This window comes from Fusarium pseudograminearum, chromosome 2, assembly GCF_000303195.2.
Source record: "Fusarium pseudograminearum CS3096 chromosome 2, whole genome shotgun sequence".
NCBI classification, from domain to species: Eukaryota; Fungi; Ascomycota; class Sordariomycetes; order Hypocreales; family Nectriaceae; genus Fusarium; species Fusarium pseudograminearum.
In genome coordinates, this window is record NC_031952.1 from 6,744,625 (window position 1) to 6,761,843 (window position 17,219).

The 17,219-nt window shown below is 48.8% G+C and overlaps 8 protein-coding genes across 8 annotated transcripts, besides 1 other annotated feature; 3 read left to right on the top strand and 5 right to left on the bottom strand.

Annotated features, from left to right (window-relative positions):
- Positions 1-356: 356 nt before the first annotated feature.
- On the bottom strand, positions 357-3,514 carry FPSE_05237 (uncharacterized protein; the record flags this gene model as incomplete). Its single annotated transcript, XM_009258355.1, has 3 exons — positions 357-2,765; positions 2,818-3,369; positions 3,428-3,514. The coding sequence occupies 3 exons, from the start codon at positions 3,512-3,514 to the stop codon at positions 357-359; spliced, it is 3,048 nt and encodes a 1,015-aa protein (XP_009256630.1).
- A 929-nt stretch (positions 3,515-4,443) lies between these two features.
- Positions 4,444-5,356, top strand: FPSE_05236 (uncharacterized protein; the record flags this gene model as incomplete). The annotated part of the gene is made up of 2 exons (XM_009258354.1): positions 4,444-4,623; positions 5,225-5,356. The coding sequence occupies 2 exons, from the start codon at positions 4,444-4,446 to the stop codon at positions 5,354-5,356; spliced, it is 312 nt and encodes a 103-aa protein (XP_009256629.1).
- A 2,711-nt stretch (positions 5,357-8,067) lies between these two features.
- FPSE_05235 (uncharacterized protein) lies at positions 8,068-8,881 on the bottom strand (the record flags this gene model as incomplete). The annotated part of the gene is made up of 2 exons (XM_009258353.1): positions 8,068-8,705; positions 8,848-8,881. The coding sequence occupies 2 exons, from the start codon at positions 8,879-8,881 to the stop codon at positions 8,068-8,070; spliced, it is 672 nt and encodes a 223-aa protein (XP_009256628.1).
- Positions 8,882-9,472: 591 nt separating this feature from the next.
- Positions 9,473-9,503: a microsatellite.
- Positions 9,504-10,427: 924 nt separating this feature from the next.
- On the top strand, positions 10,428-11,202 carry FPSE_05234 (uncharacterized protein; the record flags this gene model as incomplete). Its single annotated transcript, XM_009258352.1, has 2 exons — positions 10,428-10,531; positions 10,584-11,202. The coding sequence occupies 2 exons, from the start codon at positions 10,428-10,430 to the stop codon at positions 11,200-11,202; spliced, it is 723 nt and encodes a 240-aa protein (XP_009256627.1).
- A 144-nt stretch (positions 11,203-11,346) lies between these two features.
- Positions 11,347-12,266, bottom strand: FPSE_05233 (uncharacterized protein; the record flags this gene model as incomplete). Its single annotated transcript, XM_009258351.1, has 2 exons — positions 11,347-12,047; positions 12,101-12,266. 2 exons carry the CDS (start codon positions 12,264-12,266, stop codon positions 11,347-11,349), a joined length of 867 nt encoding a protein of 288 aa, XP_009256626.1.
- A 644-nt stretch (positions 12,267-12,910) lies between these two features.
- FPSE_05232 (uncharacterized protein) lies at positions 12,911-14,444 on the bottom strand (the record flags this gene model as incomplete). Its single annotated transcript, XM_009258350.1, has 4 exons — positions 12,911-13,102; positions 13,149-14,157; positions 14,208-14,250; positions 14,384-14,444. The coding sequence occupies 4 exons, from the start codon at positions 14,442-14,444 to the stop codon at positions 12,911-12,913; spliced, it is 1,305 nt and encodes a 434-aa protein (XP_009256625.1).
- Positions 14,445-15,032: 588 nt separating this feature from the next.
- Positions 15,033-16,089, bottom strand: FPSE_05231 (uncharacterized protein; the record flags this gene model as incomplete). The annotated part of the gene is made up of 2 exons (XM_009258349.1): positions 15,033-15,400; positions 15,462-16,089. The coding sequence occupies 2 exons, from the start codon at positions 16,087-16,089 to the stop codon at positions 15,033-15,035; spliced, it is 996 nt and encodes a 331-aa protein (XP_009256624.1).
- Positions 16,090-16,517: 428 nt separating this feature from the next.
- On the top strand, positions 16,518-17,020 carry FPSE_05230 (uncharacterized protein; the record flags this gene model as incomplete). Its single annotated transcript, XM_009258348.1, has 2 exons — positions 16,518-16,563; positions 16,629-17,020. The coding sequence occupies 2 exons, from the start codon at positions 16,518-16,520 to the stop codon at positions 17,018-17,020; spliced, it is 438 nt and encodes a 145-aa protein (XP_009256623.1).
- Between the last annotated feature and the right edge of the window lie 199 nt (positions 17,021-17,219).

The window sequence follows — 17,219 nt, forward strand, 5'->3', positions numbered from 1 at the left end:
ACAGTCGATGGATCCTTGCTTAGTTGGCTCCCCTCTTCGCAACCCACGAGTATTTTTCGGGGTAAGTTAGTTTATAACTTTAATGTTTAAACAAATTCACTTAAACACAGCAACAGACCGTGAAGAATGAATGCATCTCATGGTGAAATGGTAAGGGCCGTTGTGCATTAAAAGCTATAATCCAAAAAAATGTTCTATTCATTGCAGATGTGCCGGATATGTGCCGGATCATCTCATCTCGTAGCAATTTCCTCCTCTCATTTCACAATTCCAAAAAGGCTCCTATCCCAATCTATCCAAACGCCGCGCAAAGTTTTATGCAATGAAAGGTATGTCTTTTTTGAAGGAATATATATCTACCATCCTTCGCCAGGATTTCTCCTAGGGCGATTGCTGCCACGGAAGTAGTCGTATGATTGCTCACCACCTTCGTGCTGCGCAAGACCGCTGTAGCCTTGAGGCCCGCCGCCCATAGCGCCGACCGAAGGTCCGGGCGATTGTGCAGGTGTCATGCGGCCTGGAGTGTTGAGATTGCTGCTGTACGCTGGAGCTGCAGCGTTTTGGATGAGCCCAAGACTGGAGGAGCTTCCATTGTTTTGGGCATACAACGGGCTACGACCTCGAGCAGGTGGAGGCTCTTGACCTAAAGTCATCTGCTGAGTGAAGCCGGTATTGGCGCCTGGTCGATAAGACGAGTAGCTTGTGTCACCACTAACGTTGCTGGCAAGAGACATCAATCGTTGCTGCTGGGCTGCTCCGCCAGGGAATGCAGCAGGAGAGGCAGAACGACCAACAGGTGTACCGGGCCGCGAGAAGTCGCTGCCATCCATAGATCCTGGGGTGCCAGGGCGACCGATCTCTCCGGGGCGACCATAGATCTCACCTCCACCGTGGTTCTCTGCAAACTCGGCTCGATTCTTGTAGTACTCGAAGTCCATCTGAGTATCATTGACAAACTCGAACCCGGGAACATTGTTGGCGGCCTTGCCTGGCTTTCCGCCCTGCATAGGATCCAGCATAACCATGTCCGAGTAGCCACTTACAGTCATCATATCACCGGAGTCCACTTCTCTGCCATCCGTCAGGCGACCCTTGTAAATAGCAGGAAGGAGATTTTGCGCCTTGGCATGGACCATGGGTGTGATGAGAGGTCGGTAGAGGGCAGGATGGCCAAATCGGTTTGCCAATCGCTCACTGCGCATGCGGTTCTCCTTGGGATCAACTCCATTCTCTGGTGACTTGGTGACGTCCTGGATGCTGTAGTATGTGATCTTGTCGTTGAAGGCTCGGTTGCAGTAGATCTTGAAGATGAGCATGATGAAAGGCAAAGGCACCACACACCAGAATTCGATATGAGTTCCAAAATTGCCGTGAGCCCAGCAAGTCAACATGACTACCAGGTTAGAAAGAATCGTTGCGAAAATGAAACGGTTGAAAATAACACGCCAGAACATTCCCCCGGACTCAGTCTTGGTGACAAAGCGGTAAAGTAGAAGGTACTTCTTGAGCCACGAATCAATGACGAAGTAAAGAGCTGTTGCTGGCAGGACAAGAGGCTGAATACCAGCCAGACACATGGTGACTGTAGCATAGTAGAGGAAGTAGTTATAGTAACTGGCGTACTCAAAAGGCGGTGGGGCGGTAAGCTCGATGAGCTCTCTGGGCGTCGGGCTGGAAAACTTCTTGAGGAAGAAAGCTTGAATGAGAGGCCAGGCCTGGGCGAGGTCGATAGCCGCACCGAGTTGCCGCTGGAGTAAATAAGTGACCCAGAAGAGACTGTTGTTGCAAAGGGTCTCAAAAAGACCGCTAGCGATCTTTTGTTTCTTGATCGATTCCCAAGCATCCTCTTTCTTGGCGCCAGTTGCATCTTGGACAACACTGAAGACGAATGACCAAACTGTACTGAAGATGGAGAAGATAAATAAGTTGTTGAAGACGAAGAAGAAGTAAAGCTTGGCCAAAACGTGCCTCTCTCGTCCGGTCTTGGTCTGATCACCAGCCTTGACGGAAAGCCGACGGAAAATCATAGGAAGAACGAGGTAGGTCAAAGACATGATAGCTGGAGAGAGAACACCCTGGATGGCACCCCAAACTTTGGGATGAGCAGCGAGTTCTGTTTGGAACGCAGGCCAGACCTTGCCCAAGTTTTCCAAGTTGACGAGGAAGATGGCAATACCCAAGTTAGGAACAATCCAGAAAAGTGTAAGGAGAGTGATCCACATGTTGTTGACCCATCGTCGTCGTCCGCGTGTGCTGCTATATAATGGCATGTTCTCCCAGATGATGTCGTTGGGACGAGGCGCAAGCTTGACCGTGGCACCAACAGGCTTCTTCTTGCGACAAGCGTACGCAATACCGTGGGCCTCTGCAATGTCGGCATAACTGGCAAAACCGTAGGGCATCGAACCTCGCTTATCAACAGTCGCACGAACTTGCTTGATCTGAACCTCGAGATCACGAATTCGCTGAGTGTAGTATTCAATGGCATCCACCTTTTGTCCTCTGGGATAGGTCCCGTATGATCGATCCTTCTTAGAGGGTTTGCACATGGGACGAGCAATCGGAACGTTGTTGGGATCCTTGAGGTACTTAGCCAGGATTTTCTCAAGCTTACGAACGGCGTGGTCGTGCTGCTCGATAAGGGCTGGGAGTTCTTTGACGTTTCGGGCAACAGCGGTTCGAGCAAATGATGAGTTGGGAGCGATTTGATCGATGATCCTGGCAATACCTTCGTCAGAGCAGCCCTTCTTGGGGATATCAAAGACCTACGATTCAGCGTTAGCAGGCAATTGCTTTTTAGGATCTAAATTTCCTTACCATCAATGTACGGGAGTGAAGACTCTTTTGGTAGTCCTCGCTCTCGAAGTACCTGCGCCTCAGCTGGTGAACTTTCCTATAGTTGAACCAGAGGAAGCCGATGACAATGAAGTTGAAGCACCAAGCGATAACGACCTGAGACCAAATTGCAGGCGCATATACAGTAAGAGGAGTGATGCTGATGACCCAGCTGGTCTGCTTTGGGCCTTCATAATTCTTGAATCTTGACACGTTGATAGGGAGAAGAATGCCGATACCGGTAACACACAGGGTAAGGAACATGTTGCGGCACATGCGAACGAAGCGCAGAAAGACGGTAGCGTCCATGCCGATCAAAGGCAAAAGCATATCTTCGTTGGTTCGCCATAACGTCGTAATCCACGACCAAGGGGCCTTTCCTATAGGCGGCGGCACGTGTTTTTCGTCGGCATGTTTTAGCTTTGGGGCGTAGATTGCCTGGTGGTATGGTCGCAAGATGGAGAAAAAGATGGCGATGCCAATTGTGACGGGGAGTGAGGTGGCTAAAGCAGAGTATAGCGAGGCAGCTTGAAGCTAGAGATGAGAGTTAGCAGTGGGCGCATGACAAAGGCTCGACAGTCGCAAGCCATACCTGTCCACTGAAAGGCGACTGGAGAAGATTGAGCAACTCATGGCCGGTGTCTATATTTCGGCCACTGAGGTGGGCTGAACCGTCCATATTCGGCGCGAGGACTCCGCCAACGGGCGAAGACGTTGGAGCTTAAATCAGAGGAGCAACAGCAGTTCAGTACAGAGCGCGGCGGCGATCTTTCAAGCTCTCAAAATCCCGGTGCTTGTGAGCACGTATCGAGAATCGAGAATCGAAGGTTGGAGTGTCAGTGAGTCGACGGGGAGAGATCTCGTATCGGTTCGCAGGGGGTTTCAGTCGCAATCGAGATGAGACAGCTGACGAAGCCCAGTCAGTGGAGGGCGACGAGGTAAGTGTCCACGCTGGAAGTAACAGATGTGCCGTTTGTAAACAAAGAGCTTCAAGTGAACGAATGTGTCGCTATTATGAAAGAAACGATACTGGCCCGTGAGCTCTCGGAGAGGGCGAGGCGCGGATAAGGGGGCAAGGCAAGGCGAAGCGAAACAATGGGGATGGGGATGGCGTCACTCAGGAACAAGCGACGATGATGGAGAAAGGACAAACGGGAAGGGGACAAAGAATTGGATAAGTCCGGAGAGATAGAATGTCCAAGGTCCGGGACATGGACATAGGTAAGTAGGTAAAAGGGTAGAAAGGTAAAAGTAGGGCTGGGGGTGGAGGTTCCTATTCAGACTAAGGAGGAGCCATGACATTTGACATGGATCCCCGTTATCATGGGGGAGACTTTCACTTTTTTTTGTCTTTTGTCTTTATTGGGGGGAAGTTGTCAACAGACAAAGCTTGGCATTCATCTAAGGAGCCCGGTACTGCATCGAACCGAATCTAACCTACCAACGCCAATAATTAAAAAGTCCCCTGTTTTAGAAGGCAACCTAATGTTAATTGTCTTGTAATAGAATGATCCAGACTCGAAGGGCATGTGACCTACTGTTAATCAGGTAGGTATATATCACAAGTACAAGTCACAGACTGTATTTTTCAACAAAACACCTACCATCATGCATCTAGCGGCAGTCACCTTCCCATCCCATCCAGTCCATCTCTTTAGTTCGTTCACTGTCTCTGTCTCTGTCAAGAAAAGGCACGCGGCCTTCGTGGGGATGGACCCAAGGACCCAGCTCCAGATGCTATTTTTGACGCCTCTGGATCCGCCGAACAGTGGAGTTCGTTCTTCATCCGTAAGTACAGCAGCCAATCGTCACCCCCTCTCAGCTTATGCACTCGCCACGTCCACCTGGGCCACTACCCCTGCATCGACGCTGAATGGCCGGATCCCCTGGAAGAGAGCCCTTGGACCTTGGACGGGAGGGTTTTTTTTCTTCATGTCTTTTTCCAACCGGTCCCGAACTCAATGGATACGAGACCATTCCAAACAATGCTTGTCTACAAACGGAAATGATGGGACGACGCTCCAGAAAACGAAGATCTTCTTTGGTTCCAACGTGCTGTCAACCCGTTGTCGATCGATCTTGCGCTGCACATTCACTTACTTTGTCTCTCTTTTTTCTTGCCGTCTTTCCTGCAACGCCTTGTCTTGTCTTGCAGATTCTATGCATTGCCCTGGCATAAATAAGCAATTTTGTCTTTGACACACAAACGCCCTAACCGCCTCGCAATCTGTACTGTGCTGTAATTTGCACTGTAATCCATCCCCCTTTCCCGTATAAACAAGCACTTGATGGATCCAGGCTGGTAGGTACATACAGTAGTACATTCATGCCTCAATGGTGCATTTGCTATCCGCTTCATTCGCCACTACTTTTCTACCAAGTAAAATAGTTCATGCTCAATGACATATCGGTAAACAAGACACGCAATCGATCGCAATCAGGAAAACAAAACACTGTCAAATCGGGAAACCCTCTCGCCCATTCGCCGATGGGGCCTGTTGGAGCTACCAAAGCTTGTTGAAACTTCTGAAACAGTAAGTCGGAAAAAGAAAAAACTCAACTTCATCATCACGGCCCGAGGCATGACGAAAAAAAGTCTATTCGATTCTATGAAATTTCTCCTGGAAAAAAAAGAATGAAAATATTCGTCAAATAGTTTTTTCTAACATTCCTAAGCAGTAGACCAACCGAGTTTGATAGGTACCAGTGTTCTGCGTGTAAGCCATCGTATCCGTCTCGCCTACTAAGGCAAGGCTAAAACCGCGTTTGTGAATCCCGAGACCCCGAAGACAAATGAATACATATAAAGTCATAGGCAACGTGAGAATGTTTTGATTGACGGATATACGAATAATCTAGAAGCATCTTACTTGCTACTTTCGTATCATTGATGTTGGGCAACTTGACGTGACGAGAAGTAACAGAAGACTTTTAGTGCTGGGTAAAACGTTCTGACTGGTATGGAGCATATCACAATTATTGACCAGCAGTTGACTCTGCCGATATCTTTGTTTAATAACTGTAATATTGTTTAGTGATAGTCGCAGGATGTGTAAGCTTAACTCAGTCATACGCCTAAGCCAGCTGAGCTTACATTTGATCATCTTGGGGTCCATGGCTAATGACGCTGACAGTCATATCTGAGAATTTTATATTAATATATTCTTCTTGTGACCGATATGAAACACGGGTATGATATCAGCTACTTTGTGCGATGTTTCGTAAGGCTTTCTTCCAGACTTCTGATGGTGGGAGTTACTATAACTGATACGGAGGGTTGTTAAAAAGCAATGGCGTAAAAGACAAGTAGACACATCTTCTTATGTCCTGGTTTGACCTCATAATACATATATCTACCCTAAAATTTCCACACACTCCAAGTTTGTGGATAGATGGCAGCATCTTGCAGAAACAGAGTGTAATATCGAGGTGTAACGAGCTGTCTCGGCAGCATTCTTTCTACTGCCTTTTGACTACCAACATGGCCTTCTTCACAGCTTGATCGGCTCTTCCAATCGATATAAGAAGCTGAAAGTCTTTCAGACTCCCGTGTGAGTTATAGTTGTTCATAAGGGGAGCGTTTTACCTTACCAGTGTACACATTCTAAAAGTAAAAGAAGATATAAGGCTCATGGCTAAATATCTTTCTGCTAGGAATGACCGTTATTTTCCGTACCCAAAAATTATAGCTATCTTGACATATGGAGATGGACAGGATTGTAAGTTTATAACGGAGGTTGTGCAAGAACGAGGCCATGGCCCTCGCGATCGAGACAACTTTACAGCATCATTAGTATTCATCGTCAACAACACAAAGTATTTTCGACAAAACCCAGAAATTAGAGTTATTAATATTGGTATAAATGTACACACTTGGGACCAGAGTAAGAAAAAAATGACTCAGGGTAAATGTGAACCACAGTAAAGACTTTGGCGATAGTTCTTCAACCTTGAACTCAGATGATTATTCGCACAGCAACCGATTATCTAAGTTTTCTACCTCAACAGCAAGCTCACAGAGTATTTTCTCAAGTTGGAAACCTTTCCGTCTTTCATTTTTTACAAGGCTCAACGCATCGTGCTCTGATCCTCTATCTCTCTCTAACCACTGGCCTCCTGAACTATCACAGTCCTATTCACCAATACCGTCGATCGTCGCAACATATCATCATTCCGCCCGAAAAAGGCCGCCAACAATGGATCCTCAGAGGTTAGACTTGATGTACCATTTTCTTGATCGCGATGGTCGGCTCCCTCTTGCTCAGCCCCCTCTTGTTCGGCCCCGTCCTGATCACATCCCTATCCTACCTCGCTTCGACAACCGTTTGCCCAACCGACTCAGGCACCGTTTGCTTCTCGGAAGGTACTTGAACTCCCTGACCTCATCTTACATGGCGCCGGCATACATATTTGTAACGCTCTTTCTTCTCAACCGAAGCAACCAGTTGATTTTGTTATTTCTTCGAATGGTTCTCAACCCAAGGTCTCTGGGCGTTTCCTAAAGGACTTACCACCAAGAAACACAGACTTTGCGTTTTCTGTTTCGATGCACACGGCATGCAAGATAGGGCTAATACTCCGGACAGAATGACTGGTTTTGTGGGAAGAATTCATTTGTGCAAAGTGTACTTTGGACATGAGACTATTGGTATAGGAATTGGAGTTGGCGCACGACACTTGCAACAACGACTAACTCGAGAAACACCGTCGCGATACTGTTTCAAACCTATTTGGCAGGCTTGCCGAGATACTCGATATCACTGTCGACGGTTTAGGTGACGTTGCGCTCCAGTTGTGACGAGTTCTTGAGTCTGCGCAACCTTCGCCGGAAATCGATTGGACATCGCCATCATGAATAAGAAGAAGCAGGCCCGGTTATTAAACTGTTGGAAGTGGTAACGATGAGGGATCAGGCACTCTCTTTCTTGGTCCAAGATTTCAGATCCTTTGTGAGTAGTTGCTTCATCTGAGCAGGCAACTGATGTCATGGTCAAGTACCTGTACTAATAGAAATAATGAAGCATGCTATACAAGGAAATGGGTGAATATTCATTGTTTTGCTACCGAACGCACAAATATACACGTAAAACCTCCAATCAGGCAGACTTTGGGAAGCTGTTCCTGTTCCTATAACCGACCGTGCCGTTTTCGCCGTCCCATCCTTGGAGCAATGTTCTGCTCAACACTCATAAACGCAATGATAAAACAATGAAAGACTTATAAACCTTGCTCCTAGACTTCAACAGGTCCTTGGCTTCGCGTCTTGCGTGCTGTTTTGCCAACCGCAGGGATGACCTTCTTTTCCTTCTTGATGGTCTTGCCACCCTCCTGCTTACCGTTTGGCGCAGCGTCTTCTGTGGCTGTCGCCTCATCTGCGACGTCTTCGACGCGAGCCTTCTTCTCGACAGGCTCTTCCGATTCAGGCTTCTCTGCTACGATGGGAGCAGAAGCGCCGTTAGTCGCGGCAGGGGGCTCTTCAGCCTTGCGCTTCTCGCCAGCAGCGGCCTCAGCGACGTCGGTGGACTCGGGCTTGTTGGTGCCGTTGACATCCTTTGGCTCTGAGACAGTAGGTGCAGAGGTCGTTTCTACGCCGGTGGTGACGAAAGCATTCTCATCTTCGTTCTTTGGCGAATCCTTGGGCTCTTCTTCGATGTTGAGCACAGGTCGAGGAGTGCCGCCTGCCGGGGTCATGTTGTTGACAGGCGTTTGTGGAACCGAAGCAATCTCGACAGGCTTCGGCGGAGCGTGAAGACCGCCAGCACTGCCAGTAGGCTTGCTCTCCTCTGACTTGGCAGGCTCTGAAGGAGCTGTTGTGTCCATGGTGGGAGCACCAGCCTCAGCTTCGGGGGCCTTGGGATCAGGTGCGCCGACTAAGATGTGTCAGTTTGTTCTAGGTATAAGTGCATGGCAGAGTCCATGAGACTGCAAAGGCCATCACATGTGTCAATTGCACAGCGCAAGATCATACGCGATGAATACGGTGCCATTGAGATGGCTGGCGATGAAGCTTACCTTTGTCTATAGCTGGAGCAATTCCGTCCGACATGATGATGACGTAACAATTGTTGTCGCAAAGCGAGTCTGGCTTACAGGCGCAAGTATACAAGATACGGAGAGTCTAGAATAGATACTAGTGCAGTATGTGGTACTGGATAAGAGTCGCGGGAGTGAGAATGATGCTTCACGATGGAGAAGAAGGAAAGAATTCAAGTTGAGGATGGGACACGGGGAGCTGGAGTGAGGTTGGCAGGAGCGAGAGCACGAGGTCACGACGGTTCCACAGGCCATCCATAGCTACTAACCTCTAGAAACAGAGCAAGGCAGGAGAAGCAGAGAGACTGGGCATGGGTATGGGTAGATCCGAAGCCGAGGAAGCACAAACAATATCGAGGTTCCTTGCCCGCAAGAATTGAGGGACGAGTAACATGAACGGGATGGGGATGGGGATGTATGCATTGGGTCAAGACAACGGTAAGAAGGCGTCTTGCGCCAACGCCAACGCCCTTTCGTCACTCGGTGGACTGTGAGATTAGCCCAAGGAACACCCGTACTTGACGGTGTGAACTGCGCAGATCGGGACGGACTTGGTCGTCGTGTTGGGATTGGATCCCAGTTCGATTCGGCTTGCGCTGCTACGGTTGTGCTGCGTCGCGTTGCGTTGCGTTGCGGGGAACGAAGGAGAGAGCTCGAGTGGGTCGAGCTCTAGCAGGCCCTAAGCCACTGATCTGAGAACCGGAACCAGTGAGACAGAGCTTTAGTACCGGTACTTGCTTTGAGTTGCTGGGGGAATTGCTGGGAGAGAGTTTTGGCTAACTACTAAGCTGGGTTTCGTGTTGTTTAGCTGGGCAGTCAGCACGCGGTTGAAGCGGGCCACAATATAAGAAAATATCACTGTTTGTTCATAAACCTCTTGTAATTGTCAAGTAATACTACGTAGACAATTGAGAAGTGATCGTAGCCTCGAATGTAGCTCCCCTCTCTCTGAACTGACGAGCATGACATGACGGCAGAATTGACGATCCCAAGACTGACCTGCATGTCAATGCTTCCCAATCCATGCTAGCAGATCGGCATCGGTTAAACCAGGGAGCACCTCTGGACGCCTTAGCAAGTCTGGTGCCCGGGTGGGTAGCACCGTAGCAGAAAAGATGGCCTCTAAAGCTTAGGCTGCAAAAATAAATGACCTAAGTTTACTATGGGCTAAACAGCGTAAGCTGATTTGCTAATTTCGTCCCTTCAGCTTCCAGCGGCCAAGTTTTCTGATCGTGAGAGACACACAGCCACAGTTCCCAAAGCTCAACCGCCACACCTTTAGATTCAGGGGCTGTTCAGTGCAATCTGGCTCTCCCACCATCGTGGGCTTAGTCATTCCTCTCGTGCCCCATGCTACATCACCAGCTTCAAAGTGTTCCCCTAAGTTAGAGTGGCTCGACTCGACGCGAATAACGACGAGACAACCTATCAACGCGATCCCCGAATTTCTCACGCTCCTTTTTCCCTGTACGGCCCTTCCTTGATCTGTCTATCTTCAGATCGTTTTTTCTCTTCTTTATCCTCCTTCGAATCGATACCCCTTTGCAATTCCGCCCATCATGGCTCCCAAGGGAAACAAGTACTCGGTTATCTTGCCGACATACAACGAGCGCAAGAACCTGCCCATCATCACCTGGTTGTTGAACCGCACCTTCACAGAGAAGTTCGTACACCTTGGTATTGATAATTGATGTTTGGAAAACTAATTGAAGTAGCAACCTCGATTGGGAACTCATCATCGTCGACGACGGATCCCCCGATGGAACCCAAGAAGTCGCCCAGCAGCTTGTCAAGGCCTACTCTCCCCACGTCCTCCTCAAGCCCCGCGCTGGTAAACTCGGTCTCGGAACGGCCTACGTCCACGGTCTCAAGTTCGTCACTGGCAACTTTGTCATCATCATGGACGCCGACTTCTCCCACCACCCCAAGTTCATCCCCCAGATGGTCGCCCTCCAGGAGAAGGGCAACTATGACATTGTCACCGGTACTCGCTACGCTGGAGACGGCGGTGTTTTTGGCTGGGATCTCAAGCGCAAGTTTGTCAGCCGCGGCGCCAACCTGTTTGCCGACACTGTCCTGCGCCCTGGCGTGAGCGATCTGACAGGCAGCTTCCGTCTGTACAAGCGTGCTGCCCTCGAGAAGGCTATTGCTACCACTGAGAGCAAGGGATACAGTTTCCAGATGGAGCTTATGGTTCGTGCCAAGGCCATGGGCTGCACTGTCGCTGAGGTTCCCATTTCCTTCGTCGACCGTCTGTACGGAGAGAGCAAGCTTGGTGGAGACGAGATTGTGCAGTATGCCCAAGGTGTCTTCAACCTGTGGCTCAAGGTCTAGAATGGGAATGATATGATCAAAAGGAACACATCTTGTTGGATGGGGCGTTTGGGGAAGTATAGTACCATTTAATCTAATACCACGTTTCTTCAGTCGTGCGATCTCTGAAGCATGGCTTCGTCTCTCTATTACAGTATGGGAATGTTACATGTTACGCCCTCCAGTCACCATGATGGTCTGTCCTGATACATAAGAAAACAACGGACTGGCCACAGCTAGGATAGCACTTGCAGCCTCGGTTGGTGTGCCCGCTCTCCTAAGAGGAATATCCGCGAAAGCAGCATCACCTGCAGCTTGCTTCTGTTTCGCAGGGATACCCAGCGCGATGTTCTCACCATCTGGACCCTTAACAAACGCACCCTCCTCCTTGGCCGCAGTCAATCTTGTGAGAATATGTCCAAACGCGACTGTGTTCGCCCTTACACCAAAAGAAGGGCCCCACTCCTTTGCAATCGTTTTGGTGAAACCAGTAACACCCGCCTTGGCCAAGGCATAGTTGAGCTGACCCGCGTTTCCGTGCACGCCAGATGTGGAAGAGATGTTAACAATGCAACGAGGAGCCCCGTCGCGCACACGAAAGTACGGTGCAGCTGCTCGGACAAGAGTAAATGGAGCAGTGCAATGAAGAGCCAAAATGGTATCCCACTGCTTGTCTGTCATTTTATGAATAACTCCATCCCAAGTGTAGCCGGCATTGTTGACGATGATGTTAATCTTGCCGTCACCAAAGTCAGCAGCGCTCTTAATTAGAGTCTCGATATAATCTGCTTTGAGAATATCGCCAGGCACGGCCTTGGCCTGGCCACCGTCCTTGTTGATACTTTCAGCGACAGCCTTGCATTTTTCTGTAAGAGTTAGGGTTATATTCATGTGTCTCGCAATTCCGAAAGTTTCTCACCTGCGTCGATATCTGCAACAATAACCTTTGCGCCCTCTTTGGCGAATAACTTTGCTGCTTCTGCGCCGATTCCCTGGCCGCTTCCAGTAATGATGGCTACTTGACCTGCAAGTAGACCTTTGGGATAGTTCAGATGGCCTGCGAGTTGACCAACACGGTCCGACATATTGGGCGATATGACTGGTATTTACACAAGCGTGAAGATGAAGTTTGAGTTGAAGCAACAGTGATATTAGAAGCGTGGGGATTTCCCCAGACTCTGGCCTTTAATTTACCTTGGTGATCGGCATGATCGACATGGATGTCTGTGCCGAGGCTCACCGGGTCGAATGTGGGGTAGCTTGAGGTAGACATTCAGGGGGGCTACATAAAAACCGGTGCTGATTTAGTAGCTGATACAAATATTAGACCAGTTTTGGTGTGTATATAGCCTAAATATGAGCTGATAGTTTCGTTCATACTGTTTTATGTCCCTATATTTTGCTATCCGCTTAAGTGGCCATCGAGCAAGAGATGAGATAGATATGGACAACCCTCGGTTCGATTGGGTCGTTCAGACAATGAAGCCGTACGGTCGTGTATTAGGAAATTCTAATATTCAAGTTTGCCGTCACCCTATCTTACAGGCCTCTTCGGCAATGCGCAGTAAAAAAGCTGGTCACCCAGGCGCTGAGAGCTCAATCGCTATGATACGATATACAGATTAAAATCCATTCAACCCCTTTCGATGCGGTTCATGTCATACGCGTTCCATAGTGAATACTTCCAAAGATTCCACTATCTTTAAACTCAAATCATGACAGCCCGTGACTATAGCTTGAAGTCACTGTTTGTCTTCTCCCAGCCCGCTGCTGATGCCTCCATACCAGCGATCCGCTCCGTCAGTTTGATCTTCATATTCTTGTGTCTCTCAGTACACAGCTCGTACATAGTCGACAAATTGAACAATAGGGTGTGCGACGATAAACCCGAGTCGACAAGCTCTTCCAAAACGGCTCGTCCCTGACAGAGTTAGCAAATGAAGTAGTGTCTGAGCAACAACACTTACCTCCTGTATCCTTCCTAGATATAACAAGCATACTGCAGTGTTGACACCGACCATCTCGTCGTCCATAGTCTCCTTGAGCTCCTTCCACGCATCGAGCGCGCTTTCATACTCAGAGTCCGCCATGTCGCAGAGCGCCAGGATGAGCTTCTCTACATTCTCGTCGCTATCAACAGCTTGGCGTGCGCAAGCCCTTGCGCTTTCAACATCACCTAGATGTAACCACAGAAGTGCCTTTGTAAGTGCCATCTTGCCATCGCCCCGATCCCGCAGGGTGTTCAAATGCTGCGCGGCACCCGTCAAGTCCTCGAGTTCGATAAGAGCCCCTGCCACTTGAATACCAAGGTCATGAAGACGGGCTTTCCAGACCTCTCTCGCTGAATTGTCGTGTTGCGCAGCTGCTTTAGTAATGCGCTCTCGTGCTTCACGAGCGAGATCGTGGTAACTCATGACAGCTCTGCGATAATCGCCGAAGCCAAGTGACTGAAGGCGGATGTTGAGGACTCGGAGCTCCCATGGTACCAGGTGCTCGCCTGATGTCTCATCAACATACTTTCTGATGTCATTGAGATCCTCCATGGCTTTCACCTCCTGGGCGGCCAGAGGAGTCGCATCTATCAGGGTAAGACATGCTAGACGGGTGTAGAGAAGCTCAAAGATCCTCTTGGAGTTGGTAGGGCTGATACCTCCGCTTGCTCCAGATCCTGTAAGCTCCTGGACTGCTGCGATCGCGGCTGCTCTGAAGTGACCATTGGCAACAAGCTCTTCGATGGGCGCTTCTGGATTAGGCTGCTTTTGTGGATTACGGAATGCGACAGGGACGTTAAGAGGGGTAAGAGGGTGATAAATCTCTGGTCGCAAGAGGAAAGAAAAGTCCTTTGGCTTGGCTTCACCTAATTGCGAAATCGGTGTTCCTGCTGATGACCGTGGATGTGGTGACGAAAGTCTATTGCGCTGTGTTATGGAGGAAGTACGCTGAGGGGCAGGTTGAGGAGGTGAGAGTAGCGGGTCACTACAACAAGAGTCAATATTCGCAGAACTCAATATTCCAAGATAACTCACTCGTCAAGATCGAGAGGTCCTTTAGTAGAGGATCTAGGTCGAGCTGAGACAGAGTTAGCCGTGTTACGCCAGTATCGCAAACATGTTAATTGGGCCCTAGGTTAGGCAGGGAGCGCGATAATGGCCCCCGTCATACGGCAACTCCAACCAACAGCGGACACATCCTGGGGACATACTCTTGGTGATTGACTTATTTCTTGAGTGCCCTTGACTTCCTGTTCTTTGCGGTTCACTCATGGTCTCGTTATTGATAAGTTATTGATGCTCTTTGATGAAGTGTTGTGAGCTTGCGAGTTCATGGACAGTTCGGATAATCGTCGGGTAGCAGCCTCAAAACAACGTCGACTCTTGACTTCACCAGCATCGCAGGTTTTAAACATCTTCACGTCGCCCAGCAGCGGGCAAGAGAAGAAAATTTGCAAATTTTGCGTCGAACTTTGCTGATAGCTAATTCACATTAGGCTGTTGTTCTTGTGCTAAACATTACCAATCTTGCACCCGCTGACACAAAAACCATATCCTCTGATACTTCCAAGTATCTACTGTCTTGGTGATCAGAAAGCTTGACTCTAGCAGCATACAACACGAAAGAACCCAGTCACTATATTGTAAAATAGAGTGTCTTCGAACGTTTTCTTGTATCTCCAGCTTAGGTTACAAGTTATCCTCAAGGTACTAAGACATCGAAGATTGTCTATTGTGGTCAGACGCAGGTAGTCTAACTAGTGTTGACCCCCTATGATGCCCTCACTTATTATCTATCTGTTGACCCTGATTGTACCTTTGGAAACAATCGTCTTTCCGTTTCTCATTTTCCGTTCCATATCAATGCTCGGAGCATCGATCTTTCTTGTCAAAGCAGTCAAGGCAAAGTCCATCAATCACATCGCTGGGGAACTTGGAAGCCTGTTCCCGGATGATGCGCCTGTTCGCGGCACATTTTGTAAAGTAATCTTTGCATGACTCCAACGCCCATTTTTTGATTGCCGAGACAACATGAGGAACAACTGCAAGTCTTGAATTGTCCTCCATAAAGGTGGGTTGTCCAGTCCTCTTGACCAATTCACGTTCCACGGCCTGGAAATAGGTCTCTGTACATTTAGTACAGCCCACACGCAGAGTCGCAAGCAAATCACTGTACACGAACTTGATTGCTTTCATCATGGCGCAGTCCCGTATTGCTTGAAGCTCGCCTGCAAAGAAGAATAGTTAGTACTTTATTTTTAAACCACAAATGCAACAACAAGGCCGTACCGGCGAGCCTGTAGATAACACCTTCTGAAGCAGCGTTTTGAGTGTCGTGTTCCATGTTAGAAGCAAGGGCTTTGAAAGGTTTTGTTCCTTTCAGAATGAGTTCGCAGCTGGCAATTTTGAAGTTATCCGCGTCTCGATTCATTATAGAAAGCACCGTCAAGATCCAGAGATCATGGCCCCTTTGGAAGTTGATAGCTGTCGGGAGTTTTTTGCTTGTCCAGAGCTTCAGAGAAAGCTGCATGCTGTCCTTCATGTCGTACTTGTCGACAAGCAACCAAACCGACCACAGTTGGGGAATGGTCGGTTTCCAGAGCATTGTGTGAGCCTGGCAATGTAGAGCACGGCAAATCCACCCCAATTCCTCTGGATTGTCTTCTGGCAATGGTATTTCGATAGGTGAGTCTCCTGACTTAGCCAGGGCGCGGCCTTCTTTGAAGTTTGGTTTCAGCATAGCAGCAAAAACAGGAGAAGCGCATTTTATGACAGCTGAAAATACGCGCACTCGAGTTTTGCCTTGCACGATGAAGATGACATCTCCGTCAGGCGCGAAGTCTTCAAAGGAGGGGATTTCGCTGGGCGCCTGGCTGTTGCAATCAACCTTTTGGCGCTTGGCTGGGGTTTCAGCCATGCTGGGTCCGTAGGCAGTTTTTGTGATGTTGGTGTGGTGTTCGGAGGAAAGAAATTTGAGCGAGAAGATGGAATATTTTGAGCGTGCTTGCCTGTTCCAATAGCAGCTGCCTGGCAATGCTTCTGTTTGTTCCTGTGCAGCTGCCTGGCACTGACAGCGCACTGTCGTGAATGATGTCTCCTTCTGTTGAACTGTTCAGTACTGGCTTTTGATGCCTCAATGCGTACTATTCATTATCATTATACGCGACTGGCAGCGACTGGCAGCGACTGGCAGCGACTGGCAGCTGTCACATTTCGAGCACCACCAGCACTCGCCGTAACTTCCTTCTGCCACTGAACAGAGCCCCTCTGCTTTCTTTCCCCCCCTCCTCCCCCTTTCTCGTCACCATCCGACCAAGAACATCACTTCCGCATTCCGACTTCAACATGAGCGCTTCGTCATCTACCTTGATACGGGGCTCTGGGGGTGCATGTGCGTGCTTGTCCTTTCTTTATGTCCCTATTATAAGGCTAACCAACACCCTTTGCACTCACTAGCCAATATTACGAAGATCTGCCAGAATGGGGATGTTATCCTTGCAGTCGGTCCTAAAGAGAAGATTCAGGTTGCTTCGGACTTTTTAAAGCACATTTCGCCTGTTTTCAAAGCAATGCTTGACGGCCCTATGAGTGAAGGAGAGGCTCTTCGAAACAAGCCACCTAACTCTCCAATCACGATTTCACTTCCTGAAGATAACCCAGTGGCTATGCGCAGACTTCTACGGATTCTCTATGGTGCAGGCGGCTTGGATCTCACTTTCAAGGAGCTCTACGATGTTATAATCTTGACCGACAAGTATGACATGACTGACCGACTCAAACATTTCGGGCTCGGTTGGGTACGTATGGACGTTGATGATAACCATCCTTTTGATGCGGACTTCCGATAATACTGGGAGAAATTGGTCATTTCTGCAATTCTTGATGATAACATGGCTTTCTTCCAAATAAGTTGCCGCCTGTCTCAATCGCCGGCAAGCTTGCTAGATTGGGCGTTAGACCTGCCTGATCAAGTTCTTGGCTTGAAACTTGCTCGTATGTCAGGATTATTCCCTGAGAATAAATGTGTACTGATTGATAGATAGTGGC